Here is a 26,077-nt window from a genome sequence, read left to right as displayed (position 1 = left end):
TATTTTGAGAAGATATATTATTTTTAGATGCCTATATTTAATTCTACAGTAATTCAGATGAAATAATAAAGACTTGTAATGATAAAATCACAGCTTTGATTCTCAGGGTTTGCACATACTGAAAAATTGTAAGTTATAACTTATACTTCAAATCAATCGATGTTTTTTACAGTATGTGTAGGACATTTATGTTTAATTTTGCCACTGTGCCAGTAAACCCTTGGAACCCTCATAATGCCACAGGTAATCCTATGGAAGCACTAGCTGTTTGTCCTCCACATTCCTCTCCGTTGGCCTGCATCATGTGCTTTGCCAGGAATCTTTTGTTACACATGTTTGTAAACATTGTCCAGAGAATTCACTCTGTGTGCTATTTACTTTCCCTAGTTATTTGGGAGTTTGTGTTGCTTCCGGAAGCATAATGTCATGTTCCTTTACAGATGTCTACAAATTAAATCTACAGTATGAGGAATTCTTATACATTTTCATATAACCAGCTCACACCTACCTATTGCCATTTTTCAATTTAAATATAGAAAATATCAAGGGCCACTTCAACTGTCCCCACAAGTCATTTTTATTCACATGATGTACTATATTTTGTCAACTGAATTCTGCTCAATTCTGCTAAAAGAATGACTGTTAAATGAAAAACAAATTGGCTCTCACAAATAGCCATACAAACACCTCAGTACTTGCTGTCAAACGCAAAAGGTAACTATTTGGTAAACATTCTGAATTAACCAATTCAACAAAATTACTTATTTACATGTAGTCATTAACCATTTACTAAAAACAATACTCAGCAGGCATTTTGCGCATTTGATTGATTGCAAATTTGACAAATAGCGAGAAATCCACGGAGGGGTAAGCCAATCAAAACCATGGTTTAGGCAAAGGAGGCGTATCTAGCTCGTAGCGGAGTTAAGATTGGAAGTCACGAGGTCTCTTGCGCTCATTGTGGCTTTACTGGCTTACGAGTGGAAGCGTGTGAGAGGTGAGTTTCTGAGAATGAAAACCTCAAAACTGAGCAAGCAATTATGTTAAAGTTCTTTATATGTCTGTACATACTTATTTTGTATGTATTTATGTCGCGTATTCAGACTCCAAATGAAAAGACACTGCGCACTGTTTTACTGCTAACCCTGCCATATGTTAGCTGACTAGCTTTATAACTTACTTGTCGTCTTGCAACACAACGGCATTAGTTCGTGTCAGCCATTGCATACCACATTGCTGATTGTACTGTTTTCTTTCAGGTCCCCTGAGTTGAGGGCGTCGTGAGTTTTCTCTCCAGGGTTTATCACTCCTCTTCGCAAGGTGGTGTAACAACCCAGTTGTGCGGTCCGCTATCTAAGCGCTTCAAACTAACCTGACCGCTCAAAACCAGTAGTTCACCTCTTCTCAGGGCGACCAGCGGTGTGTTTATGTCTTTGTTTTGCGAAAACGGTGAGTACCTGGACGACAGGAGCTACGGATGGGAAAGGTACGTTGATTTTGTTATTTCTAATGCATTAACTCTCGTGTGTTCGCGTATTCTCGCGATAGTTGGTTTGTTTAATAATGTCTGCGTGTGATGTGCACATCAGTCTTCATATGTTTGCATATCGCAGCCATTAAAATGGCGTCCTCCAGTACTCCTGTGCTGTGACGCACTCTGCAGCATTGGGTTGCTTAACAGCGGCCTGTTTGGGATTTCTTCCCATCACTATGAAATTAAAATAAACTAAATCGATGTTTCATCTAAATGTTTGGGGGCTTTTGATTTTTTGCAGTGTAATGTACATGGCTTTGCCATTAAACTGGTTTTCAGTACACTGTAATTTTTTTCCTGGAACATGCATACTCTTATCACTTACAAGTGGCCCTAATAGATAAGGATTCAATCTTGAAGAGAATGGGCCTATGGCTGCCTCTAGTTCTATGTGTGTCGCAGTTGATACCAGCCATGTAATGGTGCCAGGTCGTGTGTTGCTTGTTGTATTCATCTCTTAATTTTTATTTTCTTGTTCATATCATAGTGCTATAGTGCAGCTGTCGGAACCTGTTTGGGGGGAACTTAGTCCACGAGCTCGAAGCCTGGCGCCTCAGTGGCCGTACCCTTTTCATGTCAGAGACAGAGTACACTTGCAGTTGTTTATGTCATCCCCTGCTCGCCAAACAGAAGACACAAATAATTGCCAATTCAAGATCTTCTCGTCTTGCTGATAAACCATACGGCAAGCCAAAATGTCCCTCAATGTCAACCGCAGCGTGTCAGATCAGTTCTACCGCTATAAAATGCCCCGTATCATTGCTAAGGTGGGTATTGAATAAATGCGTCCTACACACAGTTGAAAATAATGTTAACCTGTTTTGGAAACCAAGCTTCTGTTTTTTTACGTCAGGTGGAAGGCAAGGGGAATGGAATTAAGACCGTCATAGTCAACATGGTTGATGTTGCCAAGGCTCTAAACAGGCCTCCGACATGTGAGCATTGCATTTAAAGGCTGAATCTGTTCATATTTATATTTAACGGTTACATTTTATATTTACCAATACTTTATATTGTTGACTGTGTTTAGATCCTACCAAATTCTTTGGTTGTGAATTGGGAGCCCAGACCCAGTTTGATTCCAAGAATGACCGCTACATCGTCAATGGATCTCACGAGGCAAACAAACTCCAAGACATGCTGGATGGATTCATTCGCAAGTTTGTGCTGTGTCCTGAGTGTGACAATCCAGAAACTGATTTGGTAAATAGACCCGTAATTATTCCACTTTATTTACATTTCACTTTATACGTTATGAATCAAGGACTTTATAGTCCCTCTTTCAATACAAACTTCTGTGTCATTGTAGAAGTGCCCACCAGCTTCACTTGTTTTGTTTGGCCACAATATATAGAACATCTCATTTTGACCTTGACCTGTTGATGAATGTGTGCTTGGACACACATGATGGGTTGCTTTGTTGAACCGGATGCCCCCGATGCACCAGCTGCCGTCTATGTTTGTTTGCATGTTGCAGAGTATGCTGGTCTCTATAGGGTCACCCGTATTGCTTGTATGTGCTGAGTGTTGCACGTGCCCAGGGGACCCTCACATTAAATTAGCTGTACACAACCTTCAATCCCACGTGGCTGTCAAGTTTATTGTTACATTGTATCTCTGGTATGAAGTTGACAAAACTGTTACCAGGTTTTCTGACTTGTTTTTGCACAAAAGGTGTAGTTTTTTTTACTGTCCTTAAGTCTTCACTGTTTACCAATAAACCCAACATAAGGTTTAAAAGGAAAGATGAAAGTCTGTAGTTTTCCTCTAGGCTTCACTGTTTACCAATAAACACAACATAGGTTTTGAATTATTACAAGTATCTTTATCAATAAACAACATGTGGTTTTATTTAGTTCCTGTTTTAACCTTTTGTAGCACATTAATCCCAAGAAGCAGACCATTGGAAACTCCTGCAAGGCCTGTGGCTACCGAGGCATGTTGGACACCAGACACAAACTCTGCACCTTCATTCTAAAGAATCCACCTGGTAAATACACACCGTAAAAGGACAGTGAACTCAAATCTCATATTAATCTAGAGTACCTATAGAGTAGTATTGCATACTTCGTATCTTTAAAGAGTATTTAGTTTGATCACATTTATAAAAGACAGATACAGCTGTACGATTATTTCCGAAAACAGGCGACCGGGGGTGGTGGGACTTCAGCACGAGCACACAATACATCATCGCTCTATCCCTGCATAACTGTTGATTCACTATAAATTCATGTGGTGTACCTAATGCATGATTGCCAACAATACAGAGACATATGACTCAGTTTCACTTACCGCTTGCGTTTCATGACCGGCATCTTTTAGCGCTGGGACTGCCCCATCTATCAGTTTCAAATGATCTGCAAATCCAGCGTTACATCGATTATATCCGTTTATATAACATTCCTCACTGAAATGCAGTGAACAAACAAACACAGCTGAACTTCGTATACAAACGCTGGGGGAGCACATTGATGGGCGTGCTCTTTCTCCCACTCTCCACGGTTGATGCTTGGGCGTGCTCTTTCATCTTGCTCTCATGGGTTGACGCGTGGGCGTGCTTTTCTGGGGGAATAGTCCAAAAAGGGACTAAGAAAAGTTGTTACAAAACAGAATTTCATGTTCGAAAAAAACTTTCCGAAACCTATACAAACGCTGGGGGAGTTTATCGAGCACAGAAAATACTACGTCCAACTCGGTCAAGCATGAGAAGCCAGCATGTTTAACTTTGTAAAGAAGTCGGAATCCCCCTTTAAACCTTGCCAGCAGATTCACGCAGTCTCTTGTGGACGCACCGAATCTCTTGTGATTCATAGAAATTGTGAAATATGTATCACAGTGTGCGTTAAATGGTGGACTTAAAGGTGTTCAATGAACATTATTATTATTAATATGTAATATTTTAGCTGTTTTGTCCTGTCCTGTTGCACAGAGAATGAAAGTGGATCTGTGAAAAAAGAGAAGGAAAAGAAGAATCGTAAGAAGGACAAAGAGAACGGCTCAAGCGGTGGAGAGGCTGGGAACCATAATGACATTGATGCCCCTGACGCTGTGGTAATGCCGAATGACAAAACTAAACTAACAAAGTTAAACAGGGCTATTTTCAGTGTTTTTTAATGTGATCTTTATTGTTGCAGGATGGTGACGATGATGATGAAGACTGGGCGGAGGATACCACAGAGGAGGCACAGCGTCGTAGGATGGAGGAGATCAGCGAACACGCTAAGGGTCTCACGCTCAGCGAAGACCTGGAGAAGACACTCGAGGAGAGGGTCAACATATTTTACAACTTTGTGAAGGTGTTTGTCTTAATCCTTGATCTTGAAAGGTGCTTCCAGAAATGGTCTTTATGTTGATTTTGTGCTTGTTGTTGTCATTTAGCCCCTGTCCTTTTGTTTCTACAGCAAAAGAAGGATAGCGGAGCAATTGACTCTGCAGACAAAGACATTTTGGCTGAGGCTGAAAGGCTGGATGTGAAGGCCATGGGTCCTCTGATTTTGAGCGAGCTGCTCTTTGATGAGAACATTCGTGAACAGATCAAGAAGTACAAGCGTCACTTCCTCAGAGTATGCTCCCTCTGCTGTGTATTTGTCACTTGAAAAATCTCTAACTTGCGTTGTCCAAGTACACAACTTGAAAAAAGCAAGTCATTTTAAAGAGCTGATGTCACACTGGCTTGTTAATGTATGGTTTTCATTTCTCACAGTTTTGCCACAACAATAAGAAGGCTCAGAAATATCTGCTGGGTGGATTTGAATGCCTGGTGAAGCTGCATCAGAGTCAACTACTGCCCAGAGTTTCCATTATACTCAAAGACCTGTATGACGCAGACCTGCTGGAGGAAGATGTCATACTTGCATGGGCTGAAAAGGTTATCTGTCCACTCGCACACATTCGGTGTTTGCATAGCAACCATCATATTATAAAGTGCTTGATATAAATAAAATGCGTTCAGAATGGTTCTGATAATGGGGAACATGCACTCCTATAAATCACAAATGTTGAAGTGTAGATGTCATATGAAACATGAAAATTACATTAAGCAGACGGCAAACAACTCTCTTCTCCATAAGTGTTTTTATTGTTTACTCAAGACCTGATCTGTGCTAAATGAAGATTCAGTTATTGAGTATTATGTTTTCTGTGTATTTGGGAATTGTCTAACAGTGTAAACGTGGTCATGGATATAGGAACGTGTTGACTTCCCTTATGGTTAATAAGATGAGAACATTGTAGGGAAGATGTGGTCTGTAGCCTGTTGCTAGGCAACACTTGGTGGCAGGTCTTGTCACCTTAACCCGTGTCCAAGGGGCTGAAATGTGAGAACCAATATCACCTGCTGGAGTCCAAGGTCTGACAGCTTGGCTTCTAAACGCATCACTCTTCATTTTACTAGTTTGTTTGCCTGTCTGGTCTTGAGCACATGTACTGTAATGGCAACTACATTTGGTTTGCTCCCGGGTAGCTCGGTCACTAGCGGTTATGTGTGCGGCTGCTTTTTGAGATGAAATGTAGGGCAAAATGATCAGACTTAAAGGTCCAGTGTGTCATTTTTGGGATGATAGCTATGCCTTCAGAGGTGTATAAAGAGCTTACACAATGAAGCGTTATGTATTTATTACCTTAGAATGAGCTATTTCTATCTACATACACCGCGGGTCCCCTTTCATGTAATTTGCCATGTTCTGTCAGCTGTTTATAGTGTTTCGAAAGGGGGGGGGGGTGATGGAGTGAGTGGTTGGTTGCAATTCGCAACCTTGCTGCTAGATTTCACTGACTGGACATTTAAGTACATAAGTTACATATTTTAAGTCTGTTTCTGGTGTGTGTTGAATGTTTTTGCTAAAGGTATCCAAGAAATATGTCTCCAAGGAGTTGGCTAAGGAGATTCATGCCAAGGCTGAGCCCTTTGTTAAATGGCTCAAGGAGGCAGAGGAAGAGAGTGAGGGCAGTGCGGAAGAGGATGAAGATGATGAGGACAATGTTGAGGTAATGTTCTCAACTGTTCTGCCATCTGATCCAAAGTATTAGATGGGTTCCCCCAATAGAACATGTAATTAATTTGGTATGAAGATAAATGTGTAATTTCCATAACTTAGAACCTGAGTTGTAAGATTCATTATTTATTCAGCATACTTAAACGTAGCTAAAATGTCAAGTTTCTTGAAGATCATTATTGTGGAAAAGAATAGAAATGCACTTTCTTTCTACCCCCAGGTGGTATATTCTTCCTCCGCCCGTGAGCTGAAAATGGAGACCACAAAACCTGCGAAGTCGGAGCAAGAAGAGGATGACATTGATATTGATGCCATTTAAAGACAAAACCAAAAAGCTTATGTTGCCTCTTAACACACTGCTAAGCTTCTTTTTGTCAGACGCATGCCTTTCACCTCCATTGGCCTTCTCTTTAGCTGTTGAAAGCGTCTTCTTTTAATCTTCTCACCAGCTCTCTTGATGAATCATTGCTGTTCTTTGAAGGCATGAGTTTCTTAGATTATAGAGCATTAAATGCACATGATTTCCCCTTGTATTTTTGCAGCTATTATTAAAGATTTGCCTGTGAATTCCACTCTGTGTCCAGTTGATTCTCACACTTTATTTTTATTATTTGGTTTTATTATAAGTCTAGTACACTGCAGCTTATTCTGTAGACTTTTAGTAAGTGTTCATTATAGTAGTCTGATTAAACATAATGGCCCAGGTTCACAGACAAGGTTTAGCTTAAGCATCTTCAGACAATGACATTTCAAAATATGTCATGGACATTTATTTTCAGACAGCTCAAATTTTCATTTTAGTCTAGGACTAGTCTTAAACCTTTTCTTTGAAACCGGGCAAATGTTGGTTATACCAGTTTGAGTTTTTCTTTAAGATTTCTTGGTGCATGTGTTTATATGCGCAGTCAAGAAATGAGTTTCCAAACCAGGCATTTATTTATCTTTAATGTAGCACGTTGAAAGAAATGAAATTTCTTATGGGACAAAATAAGACATTGGGTTGTAAAATCCAGAACATGTAAATCTAAAAAATCATAGAAATACTCTAGACAAAGCACAACAATCTCTGCACACCTCCATATAGAAATACCCGCCTTAACGATAGGAACATTTCTGCAAGCAACTCGCTACAAACTATTTCAGCAACATTTATATCAAAGAACATAAATATTTGTTCTCTTCATCTTTGAACCAGTTGAAGACATCACAGTGTTTTGCCCTATGAAGGGCTTTTTTAAATACTATTCTATTACTATATTTCAAACATGATAAATGAATGAATGAAATTTTGGCACCCACCTCATTCTTATATAAATTATAACTGGCATCACATTGTGCAAAATGCAGATAAGCTAAAACATCCTACAGGTCTAATATTTCATCTCTATTCTGATGAGCTTACATTGATTTTAGTGCAACATAGGTGTAGTCTCAAAACTACCTGCTTCTTTTCAAAAACGCTAACATTTTTAATCTGCTAACTTAAACCAAACAATTGCATTTAACGTTTTAACAAAGAAAACGATGGGAATGAGAAAAAGCAACAAACTGTAAAAAGCAACAGCTACTAACGTCCCTTTAAATTTTAAACTATGGCATAAACCATCTTATTAAATATTCGGTTAATGCAAACCCAGGAGTGCAAATCCAAGTAGATGTCTCTTTCGTTACAGAAATAGTTCACCTAAATATGAAAATTGCCTCATAATGTACTTGGCCTAGTTCTTGCATGTCTCACAAGTAGCTGTCCTTTGTATTTCGTAATAAATTTTATTTCAATATAAAATAATTTGTTTGTGAAGTCATAACAAAGTCATCTGGGATAGCATGAGGATGAGTGAATTATGAGAGAATTGTCTTGTTTGGGTGAACTATTGCCTTAATGAAAGATTCAAATTTAAAGGAACAGCTTGGGGGTGCTAACATCTTTTTTCTTTGAATGCTAGATTTTAGATGACACAAATAAAGTTATCATTGACAGCTTTGCCAAAAGAGGGCACTATTGGCTTAAATTTCAATGATTGGGCTAACATTGTCCAACTCTAGCATTGTCCCCATATTGCTTTTGGTATATTCAGCTTTGTCATGGTACCACAGATACAGATCACTTCTTGATTCTAGTGATCATTCTGACTCTGAAAATCGTAACTGCCAAGTATTATCAGAATTTATACCGAAATAAGATTCGTGGCACTGGAAACTAGTCAGTGTTACATGTTTTGAAAACCTCCAATAAGAAAAGTGACCAGAACCCTTATGTCAAAATAAGAAAGGCTGCATATTTATTACAGATGTGAACTGATCCTACAGTAAGGGCTGTGTTATCTCACTGTTGGACAGATGCAGAGGGGGGAGCTGCCTTTGTGTCACCTGCTTCACAAAGATAAAGAGAAACCCAACCACAAGGGTGGTGCCAAGGATGGATCCCACCGCCCAGGCGTATGAAGGCTCCCTTGGCACGGGTGCTACTAATGGCTTTGGGGTTGAGGTCTCCAATAAAAGTTCTTGCACGTTTGACAGAGAACCATTATTGGGCAAGGGCTTGAGACCAAGAATGTCGCACATGAGAGGATAGAGGTCCACAGAGTTCATGGAGGCCTTGGTGTAATCCCGAAGGAAAGCGGGTCCGCGGGCAACAAAAACAGGGTGCATGCTGGGAAGGCTGTTGTTATAACCATGGTTTCCCACTGTAAACAGACAGACACACATCAAGCATTAGTCACAAATGTTTTACAATCTATAATATTTTAACGGATAGTTCACCCAAAAATTCTTTCATCGTACCTGATGAATATATATATATATATATATATATATATATATATATATGACCCATTCTTTTGTGGAACAGTGTTATGATTTTATATTGTAGTTTTATTCATATTTTGAATAAGATTGAATTTTATTTAATTATATTTTTAGTTTAATTACATTTTATTTTTTAGTAGTGATATGTGCTTTTGTTGGTTTTATTATTTTTTATTGTTTACATTTTATGTTGCTATATGTGTTTATTTCAATTTTAGTTGAGCTTTTAATCATTTTAGTGCCTCAACTTAAATTTATTTCAGTTTATTGCTGATGTAACATTTCTAATTTGACATTTTTCAAATAATATTTTCATTTTATTTAAATTAAGAGATATGTTTTAATACTTTTAGTAAACTACAATAACCTTGCTGTGGAACACAAAAGAAGATATTTTGAGAAATGTCTCAGTGGTTTTGTGTCCATACAATGGAAGTCAATCAGTGGGGGCCAATGTTGTTTGGTTACTAACATTCTACAAAATATATTATTTTGTGTTTCTTCAGAAAAAAGTCATACATATTTTGAATGACATGAGGGTGAGCAAATAAATCAAATAATTTTAATTTATGGATGGACTATCCCTTTAACTCCTTGGTCACCAACCCTGTTCCTGGAGATCGACCGTCCTGCAGACTGTAATTATGTCTGTAATTATCAAGCAAACCTGAATCCTGAATTCTTCAGGACGGTCGATCTCCAGGAGCAGGGTTGGTGACCATTGCTTTAACTTAACAAACATAATAAATTGTTTAAATATTGTTTACGCACACATAAAAGATCCATTTCTGTTCTGCATGACTGTCCATCCCTCTTTGACCTCTATGATGAGAGGCATTATCCTGACGTTGTGTCTGTAGTGGTAATGATCTGGGATCTCCTCTTTCTTATACACAACCATGTTAGGATTGGCGTTCTTCAATAAATTGTAGACCTCTTCCAGTTTGCCTAGGTTAAAGAACAGATAACACTCAATGAACCAACCAACATTTGGCACACAATTCTACCCCTTGCTGTCCAACAACGATCACATTGCAAAACACACATCATCATAGTAGTATAACATGCGCACTTACCTTCTTTGGGCAAAATGCCAACTACAGGGCTCTTGTCAATCCAAGTGTAAAGATCTCGACTAACATATGTGTCCAGCTCAATAATCTTATCATGTGACAGCTGTGTCATTCCATGATCACTTGTGACAATAAGATTGACTTTCTCATAAAGGCCAGCTGCTTTGAGCTTGTCCCTGAGGAATCCCAACTTCTCATCAATATCTGCAATGACGACATCCATTAGTGGACTCTCCGGCCCCAAATTATGGCCGCTCTCATCCGGCTCCTCCCAATATAAGACACCAAAATTGATGGCATCTGGCCCTGAGAACCAGTCAATTAGTTTCTCAACTCGCCTCTCAAAGGGCATTGATGCATTATACATCAAGTAATGCGTCGGGTACGTTCCACCAATCGCTACATCCGACCCCGGCCACATGGCAGCTCCGCTCTTCCGCCCTGCCTTTTGATTGGTCACCCACAACGGCACAGCCTCCTCCCACCACCAAGCATCATACACTTCAGGCCCCTCCATGGAAAATGACCGGTTACGAATCGGGTCATACATTTCGTTGGCGACAATGCCATGGGTTTCAGCGTGCAATCCCGTCACTAAGGAGTAGTGGTCAGGGTAGGTCTTGGTGATGTAGGTGTTCACTACTTGTTCCACCTGTATGCCCTCTTCCATCAGTGCATGGAAATTTGGTGTGGGCACCCGATTCACATAATCCCACCGGAAGCCATCAAAGGACACCAGTAACAGCTTGCTCTCCTCTTCCTGCTGTGAGCTAGATAGCGTTAACAAGACTAATAAGAAACACAGGAAGCAACTCCTAATCACAAGGAGGTCTGGCATGTTGCAAGATATTCAATGAAAGAAAGTGGGACCTACAAATAAGGAAATGAATAAATTGTTAGCATGAGCATAAAAGTATTGACATATAAATTAATGTTCACTTACACCGTGTCTACACCGGACGCGACATGACTACCTGCTTGTTCTTAATGTCTTTTGTCGTGTCGCGCCTGGTGTAGACACGGTGTTATTGGACTCAAATTAAAAACATCAGTTTAAAAAGAAAGACAGATATAGTAAAAGTCTGTATATGTACAGTATGTATACAGTAGGCCTATATAGTAAAAGCCTATACCTGGTTTAATAGTAAACCTTTTTACTTGGAAATGAAGATCTCCCAAATATATAGACTAGACGGATAGTTTATGTGAATATAAAACTATATAATGTTAATAAAAATATAAAATCATGTGTAAAAAAACATCCATAAAAAGTACAATAAAATCAGAATCACAAAGGACACAGCAAATAGCAGCACGGCAAAAGTGACACAGCAATAGATAGCCCTTAATAAAGGGACACCACCTGGTGTCGTCGTACAAGCCCGTGCCTTGTGTAGGAAGCCTCAGCCTCCGGTTTGTTTTTTGTAATTTATGTTTTTAAACCTATGACCGCTAATGTGGTCAGTCTCTGGATTTTAAAGAATTTTGGCCAAATCATTTTAAGTCCAATAAACATATTTTTTTGTGTGGTAATTCACACCTCTTGCCTTTCATTTTAAGTGGATTAGACTTGTGTGTTCTTATTCGGGTTATCCCCATTAAATCGGGGTGGCGTAGTCACTACTAATTCGCCACCACGCAAACATTACATATGTTGGTTTCAGTGAAACGCAACGACCCACGCATTATATCTCCAAAAATATACGAACACATGCGACTTCATTAAGCAATGGACTCAAGTCATGGTTGTGCAGCTTACTTTCAGCGCGAGCGCCCCGTTAACAGGTGCATTTCTCTCATACCAACAATATTCCAGATTTGATCATTTGAAACCACTCGTCAAAGGAAACAAAACAATTAAAACAAAACAAATGTAGAGTGCGTCACTGAAAATGGGACACGATGACATCATTCACACTGCAGCTTGCACAACTGCCTTTATGCCTGCAATACTCGCACATTGTTTTTGCTCTTTTTTCATCTACGAAATGATCCCAGTCCGATCTAACATCCTATTTTATGTTATGACATTCATACATTGATTTCCGCGTTTAACGGGAATGTAACCTGCAGTCCAAGTTAGCGCAGTAACGTTGATCTATAACAACGCTTTATGGCTTTACGTACATCGTGAACATGTCGGTGATACGACGCGACTTCACAGACAAACGAGTGGTTGTAAATTTAAACAGATCTTCTCAGCTCATGCATGCAAGAAATCATTCACCTTACCTCTGTGTGTGTGGACGATATGTGGCTCTGCAAAAATAAACAGAGTGTCGAACGAGCAGAGGAAGTCCCGCCCACTTTTCGCTCAGCAGCATTTTATCTGATAAAGGAAACGAGACTTTCTCGAAAAAAGGGGTACGTAAAATGATTGATTTAAGCGCTTGTCACTAACAACACATTTTCATTTGTTTTTTATTTATTATCTTGTTTGCTCGGATTTTATATACCCGAGGTAATGTTTAAAGGGCAAATATCTAAGACTGTAGAAATGTAAATTAAAACACTGTTTTCTATTGTTTTACTTTACACACCGCATGCAACATGTTACTATTTTAACATTCAGAATAGTTAAATATACATATTTTCGTCTGCCGTTTAGAAAAACACTTTTTGCTCAGAAGTCTGTGAATGTGATTGTCCAGCAGAGGTCAGACAAACATAACAAACCGTTTGTTATGTTTTTACGCGTGCTTTCCACTGTCTTTATTATTATTAGGAATAAGGAAATATCGTTATATCACTGCAAAGTTTGGTGCCAATTATTCTGACAAATTATACGGTGCAATTAAGTGTGTATATTACAAGCTACACATGGTATATAAATACTTATTCGTAGAACCTCTGTCAAATTGTTTAACAAAATATGATTACATGTTAGCTGCTGAATACAAAATGACATTTTTAAGATAAAACGTTTGCATTTACATTACATTTAGTCATTTAGCAGACCCTTTCATCCAAAGCGACTTACAAATGAGGTAAACAATGGAAGCAACTGGAACAACTGATATTGATATCAAATAAGTCATCCTGGTAATCAGTTCCTCAAACCTATCTTAATGCAGACTGGTAACGTTATATCGCTTAACTGTATGTTAAATTTAAACTGGACTTTTTGACTGTGTGATCCGGGGGATGCTGCTGTCCACTCGGCTTTGAGCAGATTCTTTACCGTCTCCACGACAACCACAACCTGACGCAACTTTCGCCCCTCCTCCATTCAATCCTCTCATCTCATTCAAGAAACAAGCGTAGCGTTGAAACAGTGCTGAATTTTCTCACCAGCAGAGGCGAAACTTCTATGAAGGTAATCGCGTGTTTAACTGTATTTTTATTTTTACTTCAGGTATCTCTGTATGACGTAAACGTTCCGACTGTAAGCTCCTCGTGAGCGTAATCTCTTAATAAAATAAAGTTCAGAAAATATTTCATTTGAGCACATTTTAGCTTAAGAGTTACTTACAATACTATTTAGCTGGTGGATAAAATACGTGGCTTGTTCATGGTGCAATATGAGCTGCTTTTTGTAATGCCAAGTTGAGGTTCGGTACCCAAAATCTCAGGATGTATCCACTTTTTATATATAACTGTGTATATTCTTTAGATACATCCTTCCAGTTTAAGTTCTTAAACATAATAAACCCGTTTCATGTTGCTGAATTGTCTAGACAGGTTACTCAACACCCAAACAGGTTTACTCGGGCTGTACTTACAGAGTTAATCATTGAGTAATTAATACAAGATTTGGTTAGACCTAAGAAGTAAACGCCAACTGTGCCCAACACAATTGAACAGCTCAAATGAAGTTCCGAGTCCTTCAGGAATAAAACTGAAACTAGACGTTGGCAAAATCAGTTCTTTTTATTCCAAATAGGACAACAGTTTTGTGCCAAGAGAACAAGATTTGCACTCAAGTAAATACAGTTAACCACAATGCCCAGTGTTCCAAACTGTCTGGCCCAAGTTCATATAATATGTCTGGAAAAGAGAATTTTCCCCTTGCGATCAGCATTCTTAATTTTACTTTAGACAGTGTCGAAAGATACAGCACACAAATCCATCAATGTGCTTTATAACCTTTCCAAAAAAGCATCCTGGAGGAAAAATAAGGGAAAAATAATGATTGACACCACCTCATGTGGTGTCATAGTGATGGTTTGTGTTTTATGTGTATGCAGACTATTTATTTTTATAGAAACCATGAAATGTGAGCGTGACTGTTCATCAAATATTATTTTATTCTTATATGGTAAATATCTAATCCGTCACAATTAGCATATATTGCTCTCTTGTTCCACATTAAAAACATTTATTTTCTGAAAGTTTTGAAAGGTGCATTTTTTCAGACTACAGTAAGAGTGGTCTAGGTTGAATGGATCCCCTGTGAAATGAGTCACATTAACCCCACCACACACAGAGCTAGAAAAGTGCAGGAGGTGGAGCACCACGCTAATGAGCCGAAACTTCAGGAGAACGATTAGTCATGGGGTCCGTGCGGAGGTTAGAACGGTGCCAATTAGGAATCAATGTTCTCCAACATCCAAACTTCTCTTATGGGCAGGGAGCATTCCTGAAGCAGCTGGGGTGATGTAATACGCCAAGGCGATGCGCCAAAAACACTATATCAAAAATACAGATCAAACAGACGTTTGCGGGAAAGCAATAGGAGTCTGGGTGGTCCTGAGACCAATTACAAGCACAATGCTCATGTTTTGCCATGTCAAACTCCTGGGATGCGTTATGCCATTCTTAAACTTATCTTATTATCGAAAACTGTTTTTCTTATCAATAACATCATTTTAACTTCACAATGAAAGAGTGTAACTCATTTGCATTATATTATTTGGTCATTGTTACAAGTCTGACTGTTAAGTACTGACATTTCGGTTCTTGGAGAAGGGAGGGCTTCAGTGCTGACTCATAGGCGCTGCTTTGTTGCTATGGCAACCGCTAGCTTTCTCAGATGCAGAGCGTGATATGAGGTAGATGGAACGTTTAAGCCTAGGTGATTGCTATACTGCACATACATGTATATTATATACAATTTATATCACATAATATGCCTGTCTATTTCCTTCACTGTTTTGATAAATCACAAGTGATTAAAAACAGTTTGCTTCCATTGTATAGATGATGAGGAAGATGTGGAACTCCTGTGCTTGGATACGCTAAACAGATGGAAACAATAGGACGTCAATATCTGCTTTATTGATTTATTTTATAGCCCCACAGACACAGGATCCTGGTAGCTAAAGATCTACCACATCTCTATTGAACAAACAAGGTAACGACATCGTATGACCACATAAATACATTTTCACGGTTTATTTTTGAGCAACACTTCCTCAAAAGGCCATGGATGCAAACTCAATACCTCAGATCATTATAGAGGATTACGATGGTCTTGAGGTGGCCCCGGATGATCACTTGAGAACTTTGAAAGCACTGACTGAGAAGCTGAGACTTGAAACCAGAAGGCCATCTTATCTTGAGTGGAAGGCACGGGTAGAAGTTCAAAAAGCTCAAAACTCCAAAGGTTTAGCAATTTCAGAAGGGTCATCAGAGCTAGAGAGAAGTGCTGGGACGAAACCCAATGGAAAACCTCAGATGAATATCCAGATTTGTGAAGTGACTGCAGGAAAGGGTCTGAGTACTAAAAGCCTTGGAGAATTCGGAAATATTGACGAAGCTCTTATTTGGCTTCGAAAGGAGCTGGTAAGTGAAATTTCATCCTCATTTGGTGACCACTGTTATGTTCCATAATTATGTCTTATTCATCATCAGAATTTTACAAATGTATTTTGATATTTAAAAATGATTTTAATTTTTAATTTATTTACTATAAAACTATAAAATAATGTAATAATAAAATTTATTTGAAAAATATTGTATATGTATATTTTAGCCACAAATAAAATCTGTATTAGTTAATCTATTTAGTGTGAATAAATGTGCAGGTCTTCATTATCGCTTCATTGCGTGAGATTACCATTCATGTTAACGTGAGCAGAAGGGATGCTGAGCAGATGAGCATGAGTCTGTTTCCTGTATTGTATAATCACTAAATCATGTGACTCGTGGCGTATTTGTATGCACAGTCTATGATAGCTGAGACACGCAATGTGGCAGAGCCCATTCTTCCATTTCTTTTGCTCTCTGTGTGTGTCCATACATTTTGGGCATAGAAAATTGGACACAATAACAAATGATCCAAGAAAGTTGAAATAAAATTCAACTTTAAAGGACCCGTACTGCCTCTCTTAAAGAAACGGATCACCCAAAAATCTAAATTATGTTACTCACCCTCAAGTTGTTCTAAATTTGTATATTTTTTATGTTCTGATGAACATAAAAGAGAAAGATACTGAGAAAGATATTTATAAGAATGATTGTAACCAAACAGTTCTTGGCCACTATTGACTACAGCAGAAGGGAACATTTCTTTATAAATGTATTTATTCTTTTGAACACAAAAGAAGATTTTGAAGAATGTAGGAAAGCAAACAGTTCTGGGGCACTTTTGACCACCATTGCCATTTTCCTCACTTGTCAATGTTTGGCAAGAACTGTTTGGTTACAAGCATTCTTCCAAATATCTTTCTCTGTGTTCAACAGAACAAAAAAATGTATCCAGATTTGGAACAACTCAAGGGTGGATAAATGATGATAGAATTTTTTTGTGTCCCTTTAACTTTGAGCCCTTATCGGTGTAAAATAAAAAGATAAATCTACATTTTAATGTTTATTCTGTCTATGAAATAACTTTCATGAACTCTTTCTCTTTCTATCATTAGATTCAGCCTCTTTGAATTATGGGTTTTCAGTGTGTAATGATTGGTAATGAAAATCAGACACACAGGAGCTTTCCAAGCTAAGGATGAAATAGCATTAGAATTGGATTTGCTATTAATACTACCGTGAATGCTCTTGGTATTACTTGTGGCCATATGGGAATACTGTGAACACGCTAATGCTGCGTTCCAGACAAAGTAGGAGTCTTGGAATACCCAAGTTTACATTTCCCACTTCCAAGTGTGTCAGTTCATTTAAAGGCACAAACAAATATAAACATAACATGGTATGCTGTTTACAGCTCATTTACAAGCAAAATTGGGCAGGCTTTCATTGATGCACAACTACTTCTAAATGTAGATGTGTCTTAATATTACGTTTACACATTCCCATGCAATAAAATACTTTTTACTCAAAAATCGATGTCAGACTTTAAGCACTGTTGGTTGTGGAAGAAGTCTGAGTTCTTTCACAAAAAAGATTACTTTTCAATTGTCCACTACACCATACACACAGAGATTACTAAATGTACATTTTGCATGTCAAGTTTACTCCAGCCATAGTAACCATCGGCTTGATTCATTTCTCTGTTATAACCCATAGATGGAGATGCGTATTCAGGACCAGCAGTTGGCCCGCCAGCTCATGCGACTGCGTGGTGACATCAATAAACTCAAAGTCGAGCAGACATGTCACCTGCATCGGCGCATGCTAAATGATGCCACATTTGGCCTTGAGGAACGCGATGAGCTGTCAGATCTTTTGTGCGATGGACCCGTCACTCCAGGATTTGGCCTCTCTTCGCCACTTCGTCTCATTGGTGTTACAAAGATGAACATCAACTCGAGACGCTTTTCTCTTTGCTAACAATTCAAGTGTGCGGTTGTAACAGTGCTATACATGTAAAATGATCATGGCAATATACTAAGTGGCTCAAGAGAGTACTACTACTACGGGTGAAGAATGAAAACAGCAGAATGTGATTTTAGGAATAACTTGTGAGAATAACCTGTGCCTTTTACTCTGTGTACTTGTGCCAGTGAAACCACTTAAGTCGATACAATGGACAATGATGAATAAATGTCTGACCCATCACCCATGGCTTAATGCATTGGATACAATCTATATTCTAGTCATAAGATACACTTTGGTTATTTACCACTCAGCCTTAATACAACTTTATCTACAGTATGTATGAAAATATTTTCTTTTACATAAATATATATTTGTACATTATTGAACTCTTAAAGGAATAGTTCACCTATACAAAAAATTCAGTCATCATTTACTCACCTTCTTGTCATTTTAATCCTGTGTGATTTTCTTTCTTCTGCAAATTACAAAATAAGATATTTTGAAAAATGTTGGTCCCCATTGACATCTATTGTATGGACACAAAACCAATGCAAGTCAATGGGGACCAACGGTTTTCTGTTACCAACATTTTTCAAAATATTTTTTATATTAAAGAATTATCGTTACATTTTGAAAAATAAAACTGACATTTTTTTGTAAAATCTGACCTGACAGCTCAGATTTTCCTCAACAACTGATTTTTTAAACAAAAACAACACAGATTTCAACTTGAAACGCCTGTAAATCTTTATATTACAATAATTTGGCTGCATGCCTATATTTGCTAACTGCATAACTTGTGCCAATATAAATAAAACAGGCCCCTGGTATTAATTATGGCATTTTGTGAAGATTCTGCACATTACATCTTTATTGATATACTTGGAATGTACAGTAATTCCGCGGTCAGACTAGACTTTGAGCATGCGAAATTCGATTGGACAGTGCTGCGAAAATGGGCGGGAGTGATTCCTCCATCTTTTATATTTCTGTACTAACATTTCTGTACCGAGAGGTCACGCTGTGATGTTTTGATCTTCTATTGGTCTCACGCACTCGCAGGTCAGAGTTCACCAAACTTTCGAAATGCGAAATATCTTCGGACGGCTTGCGTTTCTGGTCTGACGCTTTCGCATGCGTATGAATGGAAGCCAATGGAACGAAAAGTCAAGTGTGACTGCGGCATAAGGATGTGGGGGTTTTTTCAAACAAGGTTTTATACAAACTCACGTAATCTAGCAATAAATGGTTTTAATATATTGTTGTCGAGTCGGGTCTGTTGGTACAAAATGCAACAAAAGTCATCATTTTGTTTTGTGTACATTGAGCTGATGCCAATATGTATGTAGCCAATTGCTTTTAATTGCTTCCATTTAGCCCAAATCTGGAACTTTAGAACAGCGACTCTAAGTCTGGCTTTGTTTTAATGGCTTGCAGTAAACAAATCCTCCAACATACAGTATGTGCGTAACAACTACAGTAATAAGTGCCGTTACAAGACTTAATCACCATGTGATGTTGTGGTTCAATGGAAATTGTTTATCATGTTTAACAATTAAGTGCAATATAAAAACAATACATTCCCTGATATTTAATGAAAAGCACCTCAGTGGCAGCAGCACCTCAGAAAAAACGTCTTGCGATTCTCAGTCACGTTTCTTTCAAAGATGGAGTGAAACCAGCTCTGGAACAAAAGCTGAATGGGTGTGTTTCAAACCCAAGTCTTTCAGGAAGGTAATGTTTCACATCCCTTCTCAATGACAGGCTTTTGTGCGGGGCCAAACAATTCTCATCTGGAGTACACAGAACATGACACAGTCTCACAATTAGCAGTCTTGCGTATTATATCTATTTCAGATTTATATCTGGCTTCATAAACTAACAGGACACCTGTCATTTCTGATCTATTGTCCACCACACGTGTTCGCTCTAATGAGACTGTCCCATTGTCTCCAATGCAGCTGTCATGTCCTAATAACATCTAACATGACATTTGCTCCCAGCTCCTTGTTAGCTCGGGATCAGGGTGTTGACCTTTGACACTCTTTGTGTGTCCCTGCCATTCCTTTTGTCAGAATGATCTCCTTAGCTACAGTACGGAATGAGGGTCTTACGCATGCATGCGTGCTGGAATTAAGAGGTGCTTCGTGAATGGAGGGCAGACAGCAGCGTCTTTCAGCAGCTTAAGTTTCTTTTCCTCCATGTATGTCTTCGAGGGGCGAGTTATAAATGAACAGCGTTGCTGAAGCGGATACTTTCTGCTTGAATGCACTTTTTGGCGCAGTCCTATTTCTCCGAAGGGATATGGGAGTAGAATAGATAACATGGTGTTTTATGTAGGTACGGGGATGCTGGATGCATGTGATGATAATACTAGGGACGATTTGAGAATAAGGATTTACATAAAATATTTGGTTGGATTTTTAGCACTAGTTTATCCTATCCAAAAACAAGCCCTTTACATGTAACCTAAAAAGAGGTCACTACAGGGCAGTGGCCTCTTGTTCTAGAGGAAATGTCCACTTAAAGAGGGAGAAGGACATCACTGTGGGATACGTTTAATCCTCTTTATCGTTCCGTGATAGCTACATGCTCAGATAACCCGAGCAGGCTTATTTCTATGTTGGGGATTCTGCTTACATGCTATTTCTGTTAAGATGTTATATGTTAGGTTTTTTCTTATAAATTAGGTCATCGTACAAGAGGTTACGGTTGTAAAAGGAGATTTAACACCTGCACCAGTGCTCGAATTGAAGGGGGGCTGAGGGGATCCGGGACCCCCCATAAGAAGTAAAAAAATAGACTTAGGGGGTCCCTCAGACCAAATATTTATATTTGAGTAAAAATGATAATGACAAATGTGATTAAATTCATGAAATGTATATGGTAAATTTCGTGATAAAATATATTAAATTTGTTTATGGGCTAGTTGTCATATCTCTTTAAATTTCAAACGCCCCGCCCCACCTCTAAAGACCGCTAAGCGCAGGACATCGTTGACATGACTGCTTGATTGGCGTCGCTAACTTCAGCTAAAAAATGGAGAATAATAAACCTCCACTCGCAAAAGTAAGCTTCTAACATTTTTGAGGGGTAATTTTCTCTCTCTCTATATCTATCCACTATTTATCAACTCCATGTCGGGGCTTTTGTATTCCTTACGTAAATTATTATTAGGCCTGGTTCTGTGGTGCTAGAGATCTCGATGAAGATGAGTGACAGCTTTTTAGTAATTATAAAGTGTATTAATATACGTGCGCAGTCGGAATGGCGAATCAGACAACACGCAAAATACTGAATTGAGTTCTCTTTCACGTCTTCTTACTCTTAATCTGACATATCGACACAAAATTATGTCAAAATGCCAATATTATACTAGTATACCTGTAAAAAGTAATCAATTATGTCTAGCGGGAATAAAACGCGTGTGTTACATTATATTAGATCCGTGCTTCTCTTAAAGGGGCAGCAGCATAATAAACGTCTCAGTTTTGTTCATCAAACAACAAAGAACGAAGACAAAAACACTCACTGCTCTTCACTGATTAAATTATAACTTTAGTAAGGTTAAATCAATATTATATTTAATACAGTGAAGACTATAAAGTATTTACATTATTTAATTTCTGTACCTGATAATTATTAGACCATCTAAAACACCTGAAATGCACTGATTATTTGTATGTTTGCTTTATTACATTTATCTGTGCTATTGCACATACTTTGATTACTTGATCTTATTTGATTACTGATTAGTTGTTTTCAGCAATAGATGAATAGTTATAGGCTAATAGTTTTTATGGTATCATATGCTTATTTATTAAGATTACATAGGTAAAAAAACCAACAAACAAATAACTTCTTTATTTCTTTATTATTAGATCTTTAGGAGTATGATAAAATGATTTGCCCTTTGCTTTCCCCCGCCTGTTCCGGCATCCTGGTGCACAGCAGCTATCCATCATGTTAAAATAGTATGATTTGTTAAGTCTATACAGCCTGGTTTTAAATTATTGTTTGACCACTGTCAATATCAATGCTACAGCCGCTCTAGCGCTTTCCTGAATGCCTGCCAAAATGGCCGAGTTCAGATGGCGTGATGTCAACTCCAGAGCTCTATGGAGCGAAATCTGTAATAGTGCTGTGGAGCGCCCCCTGCTGATAAACGTTATAACAAAACTTAATCTTTTGGTGGAAAACGTTTCGGATTGAGGCGCAAATGCAGAATATCTGAGCTCTTTTGATTGAAAAGGGTGGTCACACCTTACAAGAAAGTTGTATTTGTTAACAATTAGTTAATGCAATAGCTAACATTAACGACCAATTTACAATACTTCTACAGCATTTAATATTAGTTCATGTTAATTTCAACATTACGAAAACATTTTTCAAATCAAATGTTGTAACTCTTAACATTAGTTAATACACCATGACTACCATATTTCACTACATTAACAACTCACCAAATTTGTGTTTAAAAAAAACATAATGGGTTAATAACACACATTCTACGTTTGGAATGAATCCTAATCAATCCTGATTGTAACCCACAATAAAAATGTGGTTTATATTAACTTACACATTTAAAACATTTCAAATATATAAAATTGCAATAGACAAAGATAATAAATATATTTCATGTTGTATAAATAAGTTAAAATGTATTTCATTTAACTGAGAATTTTGTGACGCTTCCCCTTTAAGAAAAAACACATTAGCAATAGCGCGCAGCTAAGCCAAGTGGTGCTCGCTGCAGAGCAAATGGGCGGACGCTAGACATCCAACAAGGAGGAGCTATACGATACATCTAGAGAGGAGGGGCTATACGTCCAGAGGGGAGGAGCTACACGTAAGCTTCACCTCTATGGATATCGAAGCGCCGCACATTTTCGTTCATGCAAGCTCTACGTCCGATCGTACTTAAAGCGACAACGAGCAACTTTTTGACCTTAAAATAATTTCTCTAAAATTATTTTAGTGGTAGGTCAACTTTTAACTGGATAAATTTTACTGCCGTTGCTACCTGAGCAGCCTCCTATCGGCTGAAACTGCACTTGTAACTTTGGTGTTCGGGCCGGTACAAGCCCCGCCTATCCCCTGCTTTACGGCATACGTCACGTTTTACTCGTAGCCTGGGAGAAGTTAGCCAACAGCAGAGCTAACAGTAAGACGAAACGAACCAAAACATCACCATGGCAGAGCCAGCCAAAAAACCAAAGAGGGTTTTGTAGGAGGAAGCAAAGAAAAGAAAGTGAGAGAGTGATCGGACACGAGGCCGGTCACAAATCAATATCAGACGGGGTTACACTTGGTGGCGCGAGCAGCAAGAGGCAACGGGTTGCAAAACAGATGCAGACCTAGCGGTCCGGCTCCTGGATTTGTAAGTGTTATTTGTAAATTTTTTGTTACTGTCCTGTACTTTTGAACGTATTTGTTATTAGTCTGTGTCATTGGTGCAACACCGGTTCGCACTTTATAAGCGTGAGGTAGCTGAGAGATAATATATGGTTGCCAGTGTCGATAGCTAGCATGTTGTCGTGTCTCGTCATGAATGTGTGTAGTGCTTGTAAATAAAGACTAAACAACCACACTAAACGTGTTGTGGTAAAAAGTAGCAGATTATTTTGTTCAGACCAGTAAACCACGTGAATGTTGAACAGTTCAGTCGTTGATTAGGCTAATGTTGTCGTTATATATATATGTACATGCTATGCGCTGTTTTCATACCGAATTGACTGTAGTTATTACATATATTACACAAAACACAACGCCTGGTCGCGATTGTGTTTAGTGACTTCCGATATAATAACAAAAGAAAAGTACTATATGTTACAAAACACATTCAAGTCCATGCGTTGTGTTTCGGGTAAATACAAATGTTTCATGTAGCTAGCACGCTCTATGCTAACTTCTAACAATCAGCTGCTACCCCCGAGTCTACTTTGAGGTTGTAGTATAGCCCTGTAGTACAGCCCATAGTGTTGGCACCCGTGTGGTATGCAATGAAGATGAAACGCTGATTTCAAAAACAGAACAGTTACATATACAGTTTATGAATAACATAATATAACATTTTTTGGCCAAAGTTACCAGAATAAGTTGGTAACCTTGCTTCGAACACGTAGGGTTGACTACTTACGATACATAAATCTTTGTACTGATGTACGAAGAACATATGGTAACACGGACTACTTTACCTGATCGGTGGACATAGTTTGAACGACGTATCTGGGTCCGTCGGCTTAGTAAACAAACTCACGTGTATTGAACTGCCAGCGGGAAATCTTTGCGACATTTTTTACGACACTGCATACAGACAATTCCGCTTATCAACCACGTGGGGCAACAGTGAGCAAAAGTTGCTCGTTGCCGCTTTAAGTAATTCTTGATACACATTAGATTGCCTGACCTGTGAATTTATCTCAATCGTATAATGTATAATATATACGTCATTAAAGTAATTAAGCATGCTTCTGATATAAAAATATGTGATATAAAAAATAAACAAAATTAACCTATTAGCTTGTCTCATCCCATTTCTTCCTTTTAAATGTACACAGGGTAGATGGGAATTTAATGTATATAAGGAATACAATTTTGGATGGACTCATTACCAATTGATTAAGAAGACAATCACATGTGGATCAAGTAACCTGTTCAGCAGTCTCAAACCACCACGTTACACTAAAGAACAATAAAAAACAATAAGTGTGCTCTTAGACTAGTAGCAAGTCAACCATTGCAGGAAGATTTATTAGTAGATAAGGGATTGTTACTTAATTTACAATTTATTAGTCACATACATCACTGCCCTCAAATGTTACTGTATTTATTTTTATTTAATAGCAAAATGTACAGCTAACAAACATCAAACTTCCGTCTAGCAACAAATTGTAAAATACAAAATTGAATGTTAGTATACAAAGTTGCAAGAATTCTTTCTCCCCATAATTTTAATTGTTGAAAAACAAGACATTTTTCTATAACTAAAACTACAACACAATACCATTTACAAAACAATATTTACACAGATCTATCAGTTAGCCTTTTTGTTTTAAAGGTCAGGGTTATGCAGGCAAGACACACGCAGATTTCTTTTATCATACATTTCCTGCATGAAAAACTCCATGTCCTCCAGTCTTTCAAACGTGAAAAGGAAGGGAGCCCGGACTTTGTCTTCATCCATGTCACCATCATAAAAAATGGTGTCAAAAAACAGATCCCGCATTGTTATGGCCAACAAGGCATCATCCTCATTCATACTTGTGATCTGTGGTAGGTGAACTTTCCCAGTAAAGTGTGTTCGGTTCTCCTCCACCCAGTCACTGGCGAGCTGAATCCGTTTCCTTTGTGCAAAAAGATAAGACATTTCAATAATAATGTCAATAGTCATTTGCTGCTCAAACACTTTTATGAAACAGGAAGGTAATTGCATAAATAAGTCAAACAAATGAATAAACATTCCTTGTACATACATGGATTCTCGTAGTTGGGGTGACCTCCACGACGTCTGGCACAGATGGGGTGACCTCCATGACGTTAAGATCCAGTTGGATCACTTGTTTGTTGACTGACTGTTGGCTTTATAGAAATAGTGCAAAACAGTAAACTTTTTCCAGTGTGCAATATTTCTGACAAATTACCTGCATACTGAGGAATGCACATAATGGATATCTTCATTCAAAGTATAGTTATCAATATCATACCTTGCCAGAGGAAAAACTAGTAATAACTGATGGCACCACCACCTCCTGATTGCAGGCAGGTCAGACTAATAAAAGATGCCAAGTGAAAATCTTAGTCATCAAATTTGAATCATTATTTAGTTCATTTTGGTGATGAAACAATGATGGTGATGAGATAAAAACTCACTGTCATAAAATCAAAAGGCTTCCCAAGGGTCACATATAGGGCATACTAAAATACAAAATCAAAACTGGTGTTATATCAACAAATGCAGTGTTTTGCACACAGAGACAATGGTATAGCAAATATGACCACTTACCATTAAC

General features: G+C 38.2%; 3 protein-coding genes across 5 annotated transcripts; 2 read left to right on the top strand and 1 right to left on the bottom strand.

Annotated features, from left to right (window-relative positions):
- Window positions 1-880: 880 nt before the first annotated feature.
- On the top strand, window positions 881-7,100 carry eif5 (eukaryotic translation initiation factor 5). Its single transcript, XM_057327095.1, has 12 exons — window positions 881-997; window positions 1,260-1,486; window positions 2,022-2,301; window positions 2,388-2,469; window positions 2,565-2,737; window positions 3,413-3,524; window positions 4,464-4,585; window positions 4,669-4,830; window positions 4,936-5,097; window positions 5,238-5,402; window positions 6,380-6,520; window positions 6,749-7,100. The coding sequence occupies exons 3-12, from the start codon at window positions 2,230-2,232 to the stop codon at window positions 6,845-6,847; spliced, it is 1,290 nt and encodes a 429-aa protein (XP_057183078.1). The 5' UTR covers window positions 881-997; window positions 1,260-1,486; window positions 2,022-2,229; the 3' UTR covers window positions 6,848-7,100.
- Window positions 7,101-7,456: 356 nt separating this feature from the next.
- enpp5 (ectonucleotide pyrophosphatase/phosphodiesterase 5) lies at window positions 7,457-12,732 on the bottom strand. Its single transcript, XM_057327101.1, has 4 exons — window positions 12,642-12,732; window positions 10,413-11,279; window positions 10,108-10,284; window positions 7,457-9,215 (listed from the first exon to the last, which is right to left on the bottom strand). Exons 2-4 carry the CDS (start codon window positions 11,245-11,247, stop codon window positions 8,833-8,835), a joined length of 1,395 nt encoding a protein of 464 aa, XP_057183084.1. The 5' UTR covers window positions 11,248-11,279; window positions 12,642-12,732; the 3' UTR covers window positions 7,457-8,832.
- On the top strand, window positions 12,687-18,393 carry fam167ab (family with sequence similarity 167 member Ab). 3 transcript variants are annotated; one of them, XM_057327103.1, is made up of 3 exons: window positions 12,687-12,773; window positions 15,549-16,133; window positions 17,814-18,393. In XM_057327103.1, exons 2-3 carry the CDS (start codon window positions 15,774-15,776, stop codon window positions 18,075-18,077), a joined length of 624 nt encoding a protein of 207 aa, XP_057183086.1. In that variant the 5' UTR covers window positions 12,687-12,773; window positions 15,549-15,773; the 3' UTR covers window positions 18,078-18,393. The 3 variants fall into 3 exon arrangements, with proteins under 3 accessions (XP_057183086.1, XP_057183085.1, XP_057183087.1); XM_057327102.1 differs by lacking the exon at window positions 12,687-12,773 and adding an exon at window positions 13,674-13,725; XM_057327104.1 differs by lacking the exon at window positions 12,687-12,773 and adding an exon at window positions 15,400-15,423.
- Window positions 18,394-26,077: the final 7,684 nt, after the last annotated feature.

This window comes from Triplophysa rosa, unplaced genomic scaffold, assembly GCF_024868665.1.
Source record: "Triplophysa rosa unplaced genomic scaffold, Trosa_1v2 scaffold172_ERROPOS920077+, whole genome shotgun sequence".
In the NCBI taxonomy this organism is placed as follows: Eukaryota; Metazoa; Chordata; class Actinopteri; order Cypriniformes; family Nemacheilidae; genus Triplophysa; species Triplophysa rosa.
Note: the sequence above shows the minus strand (reverse complement) of the source record. Positions and strands in the feature narration are given on the sequence as shown.